This window comes from Chrysemys picta, chromosome 17 (assembly GCF_011386835.1).
Source record: "Chrysemys picta bellii isolate R12L10 chromosome 17, ASM1138683v2, whole genome shotgun sequence".
In the NCBI taxonomy this organism is placed as follows: domain Eukaryota; kingdom Metazoa; phylum Chordata; order Testudines; family Emydidae; genus Chrysemys; species Chrysemys picta.
Window position 1 is genome coordinate 18747261 of NC_088807.1, and position 13325 is coordinate 18760585.

Below are 13325 nucleotides of genomic sequence, written 5' to 3' on the forward strand. Positions count from 1 at the left end.
ATATGACTGAGGCCTATAAATCATGACTGATTTATAGAGAAAGTAGATAAGGAAGTATTGTTTACTACTTCTCATAACACAAGAACTAGGCGTCGCCAAATGAAATTAATAGGCAGCAGGTTTAAAAGAAATAAAAGGAAGTATTTCTTCACACAACGCACAGTCAACTTGTGGAACTCCTTGCCAGAGGATGTTGTGAAGGCCAAGACCATAACAGGATTCAAAAAAGAACCAGATAAATTCATGGAGGACAGGTTCATCAATGGCTATTAGCCAAGATGGGCAGGGATGGTGTCCCTAGCCTCTGTTTGCCAGAAGCTGGGAATGAGCGACAGGGGATGGATCACTTGATGATTCCCTGTTCTGTTCATTCCCTCTGGGGCACCTGGCACTGGCCACTGTCAGAGGACAGGATACTGGATTAGATGGACCGTTGGTCTGACCCAGTATGGCCGTTCTTATGTTCATTTGACTATAAGTGAAAATCTCAAAAATATTCCTGTCCTGAAATACTGAAATCTTACATTTGATCATCACAAGTGGAAATCTTGGCATTTTTCTGACACGGAAAAGTGAAATCTCAAAAATTTGCCATCATGAAATGTCAAAACCTCAAATTGTCATGCACCAAAAACGAAAAACAAACTCCATATGAATCAATCATTGCAATAAGTTTGAATTACTTTTTTTCAGTTTTGACCTAATTTTTTATTATCTACTTTTTTCTCCCCTTACCAATTAACAAATTTCGAAACAAAAAGCCGTTCCAAACCAGAACTTTTCTATTTCCAAAATCTCCAAACCGAGACGGTTGGGGCTACCCATAAATTACAGAATGCAGTAGGGGGCTGGGTGGACCTTTAATTTTGCACGATTGTTTCTGTGTTGCAAATGTGAGTGGGTCTTGAAAATTTCCCAAAACTGTCCTGGAATTTCTGGACGGCTCCTTTCAACAATTTCAAATGTTCCTTTTTCAAGATAAGCAATGGGTCAAAAGCCACTTTTCCCCATGCACCGTTTCACTTGCACCAGAGCTGCGTTTCCAGCTGGAAATTTGTGGCAAAAATTCCCAGCCCACCATATCCAGGAGAGATTGAATCTCCCACTTCTCCAAAGCCACGTAGGTATTTAAGCACCTAATTTCCACTGATTTCAAATCCCTTTGTGGATCTGGGCCTCTGGGCTTTGGCTTTGTGGGGGACAATGAGACAGTCTGGCCAAGGAGTGAGGTGTGGGCAGGGGGGCTCAGGTTTCAGGAAGCAGAGGGCTGATGATTTGCCATTGGTGTGGCAGGGTGGTGAGGTGGCAAACCATCTGTCAATCCCCTGGGGGCAGCCAAGGGGAGGAGCCCCAAGGGAGGCTGTATATATGGGGCTGGGGCTCTGGGGCTGGGGCAGTGTGGACGGGACAATGGCTTCACCCATAGCCACATGCATCCTGGCCTGGGCCCTGGCACTGCTCTGGGAGGGGACCCAAGGTAAGGGAGGCAGGGGCTGTCTCAGGTCGGTGTGTGTTGGTGTGTAGTGTGGTAGAGTGTGTGGCTGTGCAGCAGGGTGTTGATGTTTAGTAGAGTGTGTGTTGTGGAGCAGTGTGCTGTTGTGTTGTGGAGCAGTGTGCTGCTGTGTTGTGTAATAATGTACGTGTTGTGGAGCAGTGGGTTGTAGTGCAATGGAGTGCATGTTGGGGAGTGGTATGTTGTGTAGTGGAGTAAAGTTCGTGTTGTGGAACAGTGTGTTTTGTGTAGTAGAATGCATGTTGTGGAGCAGTGTGTTGTGTAGTGAAGTATGTGTTGTGGAGCAGTGTATTGTAGTGGAATGCATGTTGGGGAGTGGTGTGGTGTGGAGCAGGCTGTTGTGTTGTTGAGTTGTGTTGTGGAGCAGGCTGTTGTGTTGTGTAGTAGAATGAATGTTGTGTAGCAGTGTGTTGTGGAGCACATGTGTGGTGTAGTAGAATGTATGTTGTGTTGTGAAGCGCATGTTGTGTTGTGTAGTAGAGTGCACGTTGTGGAGTTAGAGCAGGCTGTTGTGTTGTGGAGTAGAGTCTGTGTTGTGGAGCAGTGTAGGAGAATGTGTGCCGAGGAGCAGTCTGTCATTGTGGAGCTGTGTGGTGTGAAGTGTAACAGACTGTGTTGAGCGATGGAGCCGTACTGTACTGTTCAGGGGACTGTTTTGTTGTGTTGTGGAGTGTAATACACTGTGTGTTGTGGAGCAGCGTGTTGTTGATTAGTGTCATGGCCTGGGGGCTGTGGTGTAGTGTGCGTGTGTAGTGCAGTGGGACACGCTGTCGTTGTGTAGAGTAGCACAGTGTGTTTTGTGAAGTGGTGCGTGACATACCAGCCTGGCCGGGGGTCGGAGATGGACAGCAGAAGTTTCTCAGTCCACTCTGCTACGACCACTAGACCCCCTGCCCCTCTCCTCCCAGAGCCAGGGAGAGAACCCAGGAGTCCTGGCTCCCAGCCACCTTGCTCAAACCGCGACGTCCCCTTTCTCCCCTGAGCCGTGGCTAGAACCCAGGCATCCTGACCCCTGGCCCAGGGCTCTCCCTGCTAGGCTTGGAGGGGCCCCCCAGCAGCCGTTGTCCCCTTTTCTGATCTCTGCCCCTTGTTCATGGCCAGGTGCGGACCCTGCCCCCTGCTTCTTCCCCTTCACCTACAAGGGCAAGGTCTACACGGAATGCACAACCGAGCACAGCATCTGGTCCAGCATCTGGTCCAGCCCCTGGTGCGCCACCACCGCCAGCTACGACCGGGACAAGGCCTACAGGTTCTGCTCCAAGGAGGGTGAGTGCCCAGGGTAGGACAGGGATGAAGGCAACCAGGGGACGGGATGGGGGGCAGCTGGGGGACAGGATGGGGGGCAGCCAGGGGGTAGGATGGGGATGGGGAAGATGCCAGGGGACGGGATGGGGATGGGGGGCAGCGCTGGGCAGCACAGACAACCGTCGTGTTCCCCACTTGTGATTCCACACGCCCGGAGCTGGTGGGTCTGGCCCATGTCCAGGCGCTCGGCCACCGTCTTCCTGGCACGCACCCCAGCCACGCCTCCTGGGCTGGGCAGGGCAAAGCCACACGGTCCGTCTGTCTGTCTAGCCCCATACACTCCCCATCTGTCTGTCTAGTCCCATATACCCCCTCTGTCTATCTAGCCCCATACACTCCCCATCTGTCTGTCTAGCCCCATACACTCCCCATCTGTCTGTCTAGTCCCATATACCCTCCTCTGTCTGTCTAGTCCCATATACCCCCTCTGTCTGTCTGTCTAACCCCATACACTCCCCATCTGTCTGTCTAGCCCCATATACCCCCTCTGTCTGTCTAACCCCGTACGCTCCCCATCTGTCTGTCTAGTCCCATACACCCCCCTCTATCTAGCCCCATATGCCCCTTCTCTGTTTGTCTGTCTAGCCCAGTACACCCCTGCCATCTGTCTGTCTGTCTATAGGTCGCCAGACCCTTTCTCACAGACTCACAGATTGTGCCCACTCTTGGCCCGTATGGTCCCTGGGGGAGAACCCCCTTCAGTGTGACAGTCCTTCTCAGGGGTCCACTCTCTTTCGGGGGTTGAGCCCCTCCACCTCCTGGAGCCGCACCTCTCTGAGCCTTAGCACGTCTGTCTCTCGCTGTGGGCCCCCTCAGGGAGTCCACTCACTCTGGACCCCCCGGGGCCTCCACTCCCAGAGGGAATAATGCAACCCTGATCTCTAGACCGGAGCGACTCTCAGCCAGCGTAAAACAGGAGGGTTTATTGAGCATCTGAACCCAGCACAGGGTGGGGTGAGGGATCCACACATGTCTGCGCTGCCCCCCAAGGCATCCCACCTCCTGACGGTCCCTGTCTGTGTCTTCCCCCAGCCTACGGCGGGAACGCGGGCGGCGAGCCCTGCTTCTTCCCCTTTGTGTACAGGGGCCGCACCTCCCACACCTGCATCACGGAGCAGAGCTACGGGGTCCAGCCCTGGTGCTCCACCACAGCGAACTACGACACGGACAGTCGTTGGAGCTCCTGCCCTGACACATGTATGGTGCCTCCGGGGCCTCCCCGGCCAGGGACATAGGCACAGGGACATAGATGGGCACAGGGTCCCCCCATGGACCCAGCTCAGCCAGTGACCCCCATCCCAACCCACAGCCCCCTGCTAGCCCAGCTCTGGGCTCCCCCAACAAGTTCACCTGTGCCCCTCGCTCCCAACCCGCAGCCGCCTGCTAGCCCAGCCCTTCCCCCACCCCCAGCCCTGCCGGTGCCCCTCACTCCCGACCTGCAGCCCCTGCTAACCCAGCCCTGGGCTCCCCCCAAGCTCTGCCAGTGCCCCTCACTCCTGACCTGCAGCCCCTGCTAGCCCAGCCCTGGGCTCCCCCTAGGGTTTCCAGGTGTCCAGAACACCCAGTCGAAAAGGGACCCTGGTGGCTCCAATCAGCACTGCTGACTGGGCCGTTAAAACTCCGGTTGGCAGTGCAGCAGGGCTAAAACAGGCTCCCTGCCCGGCTCTGTGCGGCTCCCAGCAAGCTGCCGGCATGTCTCACCGGCTCCTAGGCAAGGGAGAGGCCAGGGGGGCTACACACGCTGCCTCCACCCGCAGGCACAGCCCCAAGCACCAACTCCGCAGCTCCCATTGGCCAGGAGCTGCAGCCAATCAGAGCTGCGAGGATAGCGCCTGTGGGCAGGGGCAGTGCACAGAGCTCCCTGGCCGCCCCTCTGCCTAGGAGCCAGAGGGACATGTCACCGCTTCCCGGGAACCGCCTGAAGTCAGTGCTACCCGGAGCCCACACCCCCAAACCCCTCATCCCCAGCCCCACCCCAGAGCCTGCACCCCTCCCGCACCCCAAACTTCTGCCCCAGCCTGGAGCGCCCTCCACACCCCAAACCCTTCATCCCTGGCCCACCCCAGAGCCTGCATTCATCCCACACCCCAACTGCCTGCCCCAGCCTGAAGCCCCCTCTGCACCCCAAACCCCTCATCCCTGGCCCACCCCAGAGCCTGCACCCCCTCCCACCCAATCCCCTGCCCCAGCCCAGTGAAAATGAGCGAGTGAGCAAGGGTTGGGGAGAGCGAGCGATGGAGGGAGGGGGATGGAGTGAGCGGGGGTGGGGCCTCAGAGAAGGGGCGGGACAAGGGTATTCGGTTTTCTGCAATTAGAAATTTGGCAACCCTAGCTCCCCCACAGCTCTGCCGGTGCCCCATAACCCTGACCCCCATTCCCTGCACTACCCCAGAGTGGTTGGGGGGCAGTGAACAGAATGCTGAGGGGCTCAGGGTTTTATTTACCTGGACACAGGCTCAACTTGGGGCAATTCTGGTTTGAGTGTGTGCCACATTACCCAGCATGCTCTCTGTTTCCCATGTCTCCCGCGTCCCATCTCCCTCCCCTGCCTCATCTCTCCCAGTGCTTGGGGGGAACTCGGAGGAGCCCTGTACGTTCCCGTTCTGGTACAAAGGCAGGAGGTACACAGGTTGCACCATGGATGACAGCAAGCGGCCCTGGTGTGCCACCACAAGGAATTACGATGCGGACCATAAATGGAGGTACTGCGGCACGGCAGGTATGTGGGGCCAAGAGAGACACAAGGAGTGTGTGCACTTTGCAGCTGGTATAGGCAGCACCCAGTGCAACAAGGCCCCGATCTCGGCGACTCTGTGTCTGGGCAGCGCCCGGCCCGACGGGGCCCTGATCTCGGCGACTCTGTGTCTGGGCAGCGCCCGGCCCGACGGGGCCCCGATCTCGGTGACTCTGTGTCTGGGCAACAGATTGAGACATTGGATCTGGGAACGAGTCTTTTTCCTACCCTAGAAATATTTTGGGGAATTCAACATTTTTCCCGTCTTTGATTGAAGGGGCAAAAATGAAACCTCGAAAATATTCATGAACTGAAAACCCAAACTCTCTTTCAATTTGACTCAGTTGAAATGTTTCATTTTGAAACGTTGTTTCTATTTCCACCTTTTTTTTAAAAAATTTTTCCCCTCTCTAATTAGCTTAAATTTCAAAACAAAAAGGCGCTCCCAACCGGGAACCCAGAATGTATTTATTTTTCATTTCAAACATGTCTAAACATTTCCACGCTTTTTTCCCTCGACATCTTTTCAAGTGGGAAAATGCATGAAAACTAGCAAAATGTACCAAAATGTTGAAACGCTTTCGGTTCCCGTGAATCGGCAGTTTTTCCACTTAAAAAATATCGTTTTGTTGAGAAAATTCGCCCCCAGTTCCCCCAGCAAATTGCCTGCCCTTTGTCCTGCTTTCTGCCCTATTTTAACCCTTTCCTCCCTTGCCTTTCTCCACCAGCGGTGGGGGGAAGTTCGGAGAACTCCCCTTGCGTCTTCCCCTTCATCTATAAGGGCACTACCTACCACAGCTGTACGGCAGTCGATGACAAGATGGGACGGCCCTGGTGTGCAACCACTCCCAACTATGACAAAGACCATCTCTGGCGCTTCTGCTTGAGCGAGGGTGAGTCCTGGTCGTGATCAGAGCGCTCTGTGTCAGCACAGAGGTTTGTGGACGACGTGCTGGCACGTGGAGCTCTAGAACAGTTAGAGCTGTCACCTGGTCTTGCGGGCCAAATGAGCTCGCTGGTGGGGCTGCGTGCTACAAATGGTTTCCCCGGTGCAGCCAGATTGCCTGGCACCTCCTTGTGATGCAGCCATCAGATGGGCCCCCAGGATCATAGAATCATAGAATAGCAGGGTTGGAAGGGACCTCAAGAGGTCATCTAGTCCAACCCCCTGCTCAAAGCAGGACCAATTCCCAACTAAATCATCCCAGCCAGGGCTTTGTCAAGCCGGGCCTTAAAAACCTCCAAGGAAGGAGACTCCACCACCTCCCTAGGTAACGCATTCCAGTGCTTCACCACCCTCCTAGTGAAATAGTGTTTCCTAATATCCAACCTAGACCTCCCCCACTGCAACTTGAGACCATTGCTCCTTGTTCTGTCATCTGCCACCACTGAGAATAGCCGAGCTCTATCCTCTTTGGAACCCCCCTTCAGGTAGTTGAAGGCTGCTAGCAAATCCCCCCTCACTCTTCTCTTCTGCAGACTAACTAACCCCAGTTCCCTCAGCCTCTCCTCATAAGTCATGTGCTCCAGACCCCTAATCATTTTTGTTGCCCTCCGCTGGACTCTTTCCAATTTTTCCACATGCTCCTAGGCACAACGCCATTCACCCACTGTTAAAAATTATCTTCGGCTTTCACTGCAGCAGTGAGATGAGACACCCCTACCCCGGCTTTTCTTTTTTGCTAAGAAAACTCTTTGGCTTTCATAGAATCCTAGGACTGGAAGGGACCTCGAGAGGTCATCTAGTCCAGTCCCCTGCACTCATGGCAGGACCAAGCACCATCTAGACCATCCCTGACAGGTGTTTGTCTAACCTGCTCTTAAAAATCCCCAATGATGGAGATTCCACAACCTCCCTGGGCAATTTATTCCAGTGCTTAACCACTCTGACAGTTAGGAAGTTTTTCCTAATGTCCAACCTAGACCTCTCTTGCTGCAATTTAAGCCCATTGCTTCTTGTCCTGTCCTCAGAGGTTAAGAAGAACAATTTTTCTCCCTCCTCGTTGTAATAACCTTTTATGTACTTGAAAACTGTTATCATGTCCCGTCTCAGTCGTCTCTTCTCCAGACTAAACAAACCCATTTTTTCAATCTTCTCTCACAGGTCATGTTTTCTAGACCTTTAATCACTTTTGTTGCTTTTCTCTGGACTTTCTCCAATTTCTCCACATCTTTCCTGAAATGTGGCGCCCAGAACTGGACACTATTATACTCCAGTTAAGGCCTAATTTGCGCGGAGTAGAGCGGAAGAATGACTTCTCGTGTCTTGCTTACAATACTCGTGTCAATACATCCCAGAATGATGTTTGCTTTCTTTGCAACAGCGTTACACTGTTGACTCATATTTAGCTTGTGATCCACCATGACCCCCAGATCCCTTTCCGCAGTACTCCTTCCTAGGCCGTCATTTCCCAGTTTGTTGTGTGCAACTGATTGTTCCTTTCTAAGTGGAGCGCTTTGCATTTGTCCTTATTGAATTTCATCCTATTTTCCTCAGACCATTTCTCCAGTTTGTCCAGATCATTTTGAATGTTAATCCTATCCTCCAAAGCACTTGCAACCCCTCCCGGCTTGGTATCATCCGCAAACTTTCAGTGTTCTCTCTGTCATTATGTCAAGTATCAGAGGGGTAGCCGTGTTAGTCTGTATCCACAAAAACAACGAAGAGTCCACACTCCTCATTGCTTCTATGCCATTATCTAAATCACTGAACATTAAATCAGTTATAATTAATCATTAAACATTTCCTGCTGTTCACTCTGCTTTGCTCGTTGCCTTTTCAGCCTACGGGGGGAACTCCAATGGCCAACGCTGCACGTTTCCTTTCGTCTACAAAAAACAGCTATTTCACAGCTGCACCAACGCTGGAGACAAGATGGGACATTTCTGGTGCGCTACAAGCCAGAACTACGACCGGAATAAGCTGTGGAGCTACTGCCCCGATACCAGTAATGTATCCAGTCTGCTTCATATGTTCTCTCTGGGGCAGATCTGACTCGTGTTTTACCTATACTGCCGGGCAAATAACTAATTTGTGGCTTGCTGATGATTCTGAAAAATCAGGGGGAAACTTGTCATGAGTTGCCACGAAAATGAATTTTTTTGAAATTGTCAGTGAATTAAAAACCCGGGGCGTGGGGGAATCATTTCAGGTGGATCATGAAAGTTCTTTTTTTTTTTTTTTTTTTTTTAATTGTCATTGCAAAGTCAGGAAAATGGTTTTGAGTGGATTCCCAAAATGAAATATCTGAAATTTTCAGTGAGTCAAAAAATGACAAAAACATTTGTCTCGGGTTATCCAGAAAATGAAATATTCCACAGTTTTCAATTAATCAAAAAAAATTGGGGGACAATGTGTTTTGGGAGGATCCCAGAAACAAACATGTTGGAAATTTTCTGTGATTTGAAAGATCGGGGGGGGGGGGGGGAGAACCATTTTGGGTGGATCCTGGAATTGAAATTTTCTTTAAAACTTTTGGTGAATTAAAAAATCAGGAAACAAAATTATTTTGGGGGAATCCCGAAAATTAATTTTTAAAAAATTGTCATTGATTGAAAATTTAGGGGGGGAAATTCTTTTGGGTTGAAAAGAAAATTTCATTTAAATTTTGAACATTTTTAAACTATCTAAATTTCGGTTTTAATAAAATAGAAGGAAATTTTGAAAGCAGAAGTTGTTTCAGGTTGAAGAATTAACTTTTTCTGAATGTTTTTGGTCATTTTTGCAACATGAACAATCCCACACAACTGACATGCTTTCACAATATATTTTGGTTTCACTGACTCTGTACTTTTAGCCAAAAACATTTTTATCTGAAAAGTTTCACCCACCTCTATGTCCAGGAGCCTCCGGATCACCTGTATGATCTCATCACCTCTCTGCTGTGCCCCTGAGCCAATCAGAAGTTGTGACACTTGGATGTGTCAGAGAAAAGCAGATGTGGAAGCAGATGTCAATGGGAGTTGGGCAATGGGAGTCTACCTGATTGATGGGTGGGATCCTGGCTTTCAACACACCCCTCCCACCAGCTGAATGAGCCTCTAAGGATTCCTTCAGGAAAGGTTCAAGGCCAGGGTCTAGGAGCAGCCATAGAATCAGATCCAGAAGCGATAGAGTCAGTGGGTTTTGGGAAGCCAGGTTCCTGTTGGCCCTCCTGGAAGATGCTTTAGCCATGATGATGACTTCAAATCCAGACTGGATGCCGTTCTAGAAGATACTTTAGTGAAACCCAAGTTATTGGGTTCAACACAGAGAGAATCGGGGAACATTCACTGGCCTGTGTTCCACAGGAGGTCAGACTAGATGATCCCCGAGGACCCATCTGGTCATGGAATCTATGAATCCATGAAAACTTACCTGAGATTTCTTGGCTGTTGGTGATGGGTGGCCGAGTCATAGTGGGATGCAGGAGCTGTTAGTCTGTAGGCAGGTGGACGTGTTGGCGGTGTCTATAACCACCTCCCTTTGCCTCCCTAGTTCTGGGTGGGAACGCGCCAGGAAAGAGCTGTGTGTTCCCCTTCGTCTATAACAAACAAGTGCACTACACCTGCATCAGCGACGGGGAGAGCTCGGAAAAACTGTGGTGCAGCACCACCCGGAATTACGACGTGGACAAGAAGTGGACTTACTGCTCCAAGCCAGGTAAGGCAGGAGGCAGAGGAAGCTGAGCCTGGCGGTTAAGGTGTTTGGCTCACGGAGGCCTGGTTCAATTCCTGGCTCTGTCATAGACTCCTTGGGTGAGTAGTTAGGAAGTGGTTGGTTGGTTTTTTGGCCCCCTCACCCCGTCCCTTAGGAAAAGCTGAGCAAGCTGAAGTTCATGGGTAGCAGCTGTTCAGCAGTTCTTAAAACCATCCCCCAAATCGCCCCAGAGCGGTGGGGCTCCTTCTGCGGCTGTTTAGATTGGCAGCACTTTGAGACCGGGACTGTCAGTCTCTGTCTGTCCAGGTAGCGCCTGGCACAACCCCGATCCCAGTGATTCTGTGTCTGGGCAGCGCCCAGCATGACGGGGCCCCGATCTCGGCGACTCTGTGTCTGGGCAGTGCCCGGCCCGACGGGGCCCCGATCTCAGTAACTCTGTGTCTGGGCAGCGCCCGGCATGACGGGGCCCCAGTCTCAGTGACTGTGTCTGGGTGGCACTCAGTGCCCCGATCTCAGCAAAAAAAGCCCCAGATCTCACACGAATATCTAGAGGCCTTGACTAATGCACGTAATAACCACAGAGGATGTACCCCAAAAACACATCTGGGGTGTGGCTGTGTCTAACCACCTGTGCGTGTTCAAGCTGGCTAAATGCACTTCCCCATGGACCCACAAACCACCTGACACATTTTGCATATGCGACCCCCAACTGCACAGACATTTTTTGCCTGTCCCCTTGGCATCTTTGGCTCATTAGCCCCATGTTGTGGGGAAACTGAGGCACGGAGCTGGGTTGTGCCTTGCTAAAGGTCACCCAGCAGAGCCAGGCATAGCACCCAAGTCTCTCATTGCTCAGCCTGGCGCCCTGTCATGGGGCCGCGCTCTCTCCCCTAGCCCTAAGCTATGTGGGGAACCATCTAACAAAGTGTTTGCTCGTGGTCTGATGCCGCCTGCATTTGCTATGCATTACCCGTGATTCTGGCCACAGTGCTCCTCCGCTGTCGGTGTGTTTGGTCTGCAGACTACGACCGCCCCTCCCACGACAAGCTCTGTGTCTTCCCCTTCATCTACAAGAAGTTTAAATTCCACACCTGCACCAACCTGGCGGAGGCCAACGGGAAGTTCTGGTGTTCCAGCACAGACAACTACGACCAGGACCATCAGTGGAGCTACTGCCCTGCCTGAGACAGGTAAGACAGAGCGATGGGATGGTCTCTGTCTATAGCATCCCCATCTGGAGCAGGGGTGTGTGATCCTGCTTCTTTTGTTTATTTACACTGGGAACTCTTACAGGCAGGGACTATCTGCAGCACCCGGTGCAAGGGGACCCCAATCTCTTTGACTTTGTCTGGGCGGCGCCCGGCGTGATGGGGCCCCGATCTCAGTGACTCTGTGTCCATCCATCCATCCATTCCCATACGTATCCGTCCACCCACTCATACATCCCTATCCACAGTCACCCATCCAACCACCCCCATACACATCTACCAACCACCCAACTATGGAATCATAGTGATATAGGGCTGGAAGGGACCTCAAAAGTCCACCCTCTCCCCCCGCCCCATGCTGAGGCAGGACCAAATATATCTAAACCATCCCTGACAGGTGTTTTTCCAACCTGTTCTTAAAAGCCTCCAATGACGGGGATGCCACAACCTCCCCTAGGTAACCTGCTCCAGAGCCGAACTATCTGTAGAGCTAGCAAGTTTTTCCTAGTATCTAACCTAAATCTCCCTAGCTGCAAACTCAGCCAATTCCTCCTTGTCTGTCCCTCGGTGGCCGTGGAGAACAATTGTTCTCCATCCTCTTTCTAGCAACCTTTCGCATATTTGAAGACTGTTATCAGGTTCCCCCCTCAGCCTTCTCTTCTCAAGACTCAACATGCCCAATTTTTTCAACCTCCCCTCCTAGGTCAGGTTTTCTAAATCTCTGATCATTTTAGTTGCTCTTCTCTGGACTCTCTGCAATTTGCCGACATCTTTCTTCAAGTGCAGTACCCGAAACTGGACACTGTCCTCCAGCTGAGACCTCACCAATGCCAACTACAGCAGGACAATGACCTCCCATGTCTGACACACAATGCTCCCATTAATACACCTCAGAATTATATTTGCCTTTTTCACAACCTCATATTCAAGTTGTGATCCACCCTGACCCCTAGATCATTTTCTGCCGTCCCGATGCCTTGCTAATGAAGTGGCACTGAAGGTCTGTCCTTCTGTCCTTTTCAGGTGACAGCCCCAGAGCCGGGAGGAGACAGAACGATGACATTCGAAATTAAATGAAAGGAATGAGCCCCGCTCTGGACACCTCTGTTCTCCCAATGAAGATCGCTTCTGATCAACGGATGCCAGTGGCATAATCAGCCTTGGATCCAAATCTAAATGTGCTCATTTCTCTAGTTGATTTTAGTAAATTCAAATAAAGCATCTTCTGAAACACGGCGTCTGCGAGTTCTGTGTCTGGGCAAAAGGCAATAAATGACCTGTCCGTTTCCCTGGGGTGAGAATGACAGTGCGATGGCTTTTGCTTCTGATGCACATTGGGCATTTCCCAATGAACATGGCTTATTGGAAGGGTTATAAATCCTCATGCTTCAGGGTTTAAGATGATCGCTCTTAGTGGTCAGAAAGGGAACATCACGGGGACAGATGACCCCACATTTCTCCAGTGCTTTCTCTGAAGCTTGTCATGCTTCCATTGCCGGAGATACTGAACTAGACAGACCTTGGGTCTGGCCTGGCCTGGCCAGTTTTATGTTCATGGTCGATGAATTGCAGGGAAATGACTCAAAATGACCAGTGGAAATGGCTCCATGTTCTTTGTGAGGTTGGGTGAAGTCCTGGCTCCATTGACATCAATGACAAAGCTCTGGTCAAGTTCTCACCTCTTATTTCTAAGGTGACAAAAACACACGATCTGAGTTTTCAGCAGCGCTCAGGTCCTGTCATGAATCTTTAGGTGCCTTAACTGATCATTTCCGTGCCTGCGAATGGCAAGGGGGCCAAATCCCCAGCTGGCCTCAGTGGATATGGGTCAGTATTTAAATGATGGAGTGTTGCTGACTTGATTGCAGTAATGGAACAGCACCCATTGACACCAGCTGGGGGCCTGCCCCATTGACTCCAATGGAG

General features: G+C 51.3%; 1 protein-coding gene across 1 annotated transcript; it reads left to right on the forward strand.

The window, feature by feature from the left end:
• The first annotated feature begins 1252 nt into the window (after positions 1-1252).
• LOC101933485 (epididymal sperm-binding protein 1-like) lies at positions 1253-12630 on the forward strand. The gene is made up of 9 exons (XM_024112343.3): positions 1253-1477; positions 2615-2779; positions 3851-4015; positions 5382-5537; positions 6281-6445; positions 8336-8500; positions 10030-10194; positions 11213-11381; positions 12423-12630. Exons 1-8 carry the CDS (start codon positions 1369-1371, stop codon positions 11374-11376), a joined length of 1254 nt encoding a protein of 417 aa, XP_023968111.3. The 5' UTR covers positions 1253-1368; the 3' UTR covers positions 11377-11381; positions 12423-12630.
• Positions 12631-13325: the final 695 nt, after the last annotated feature.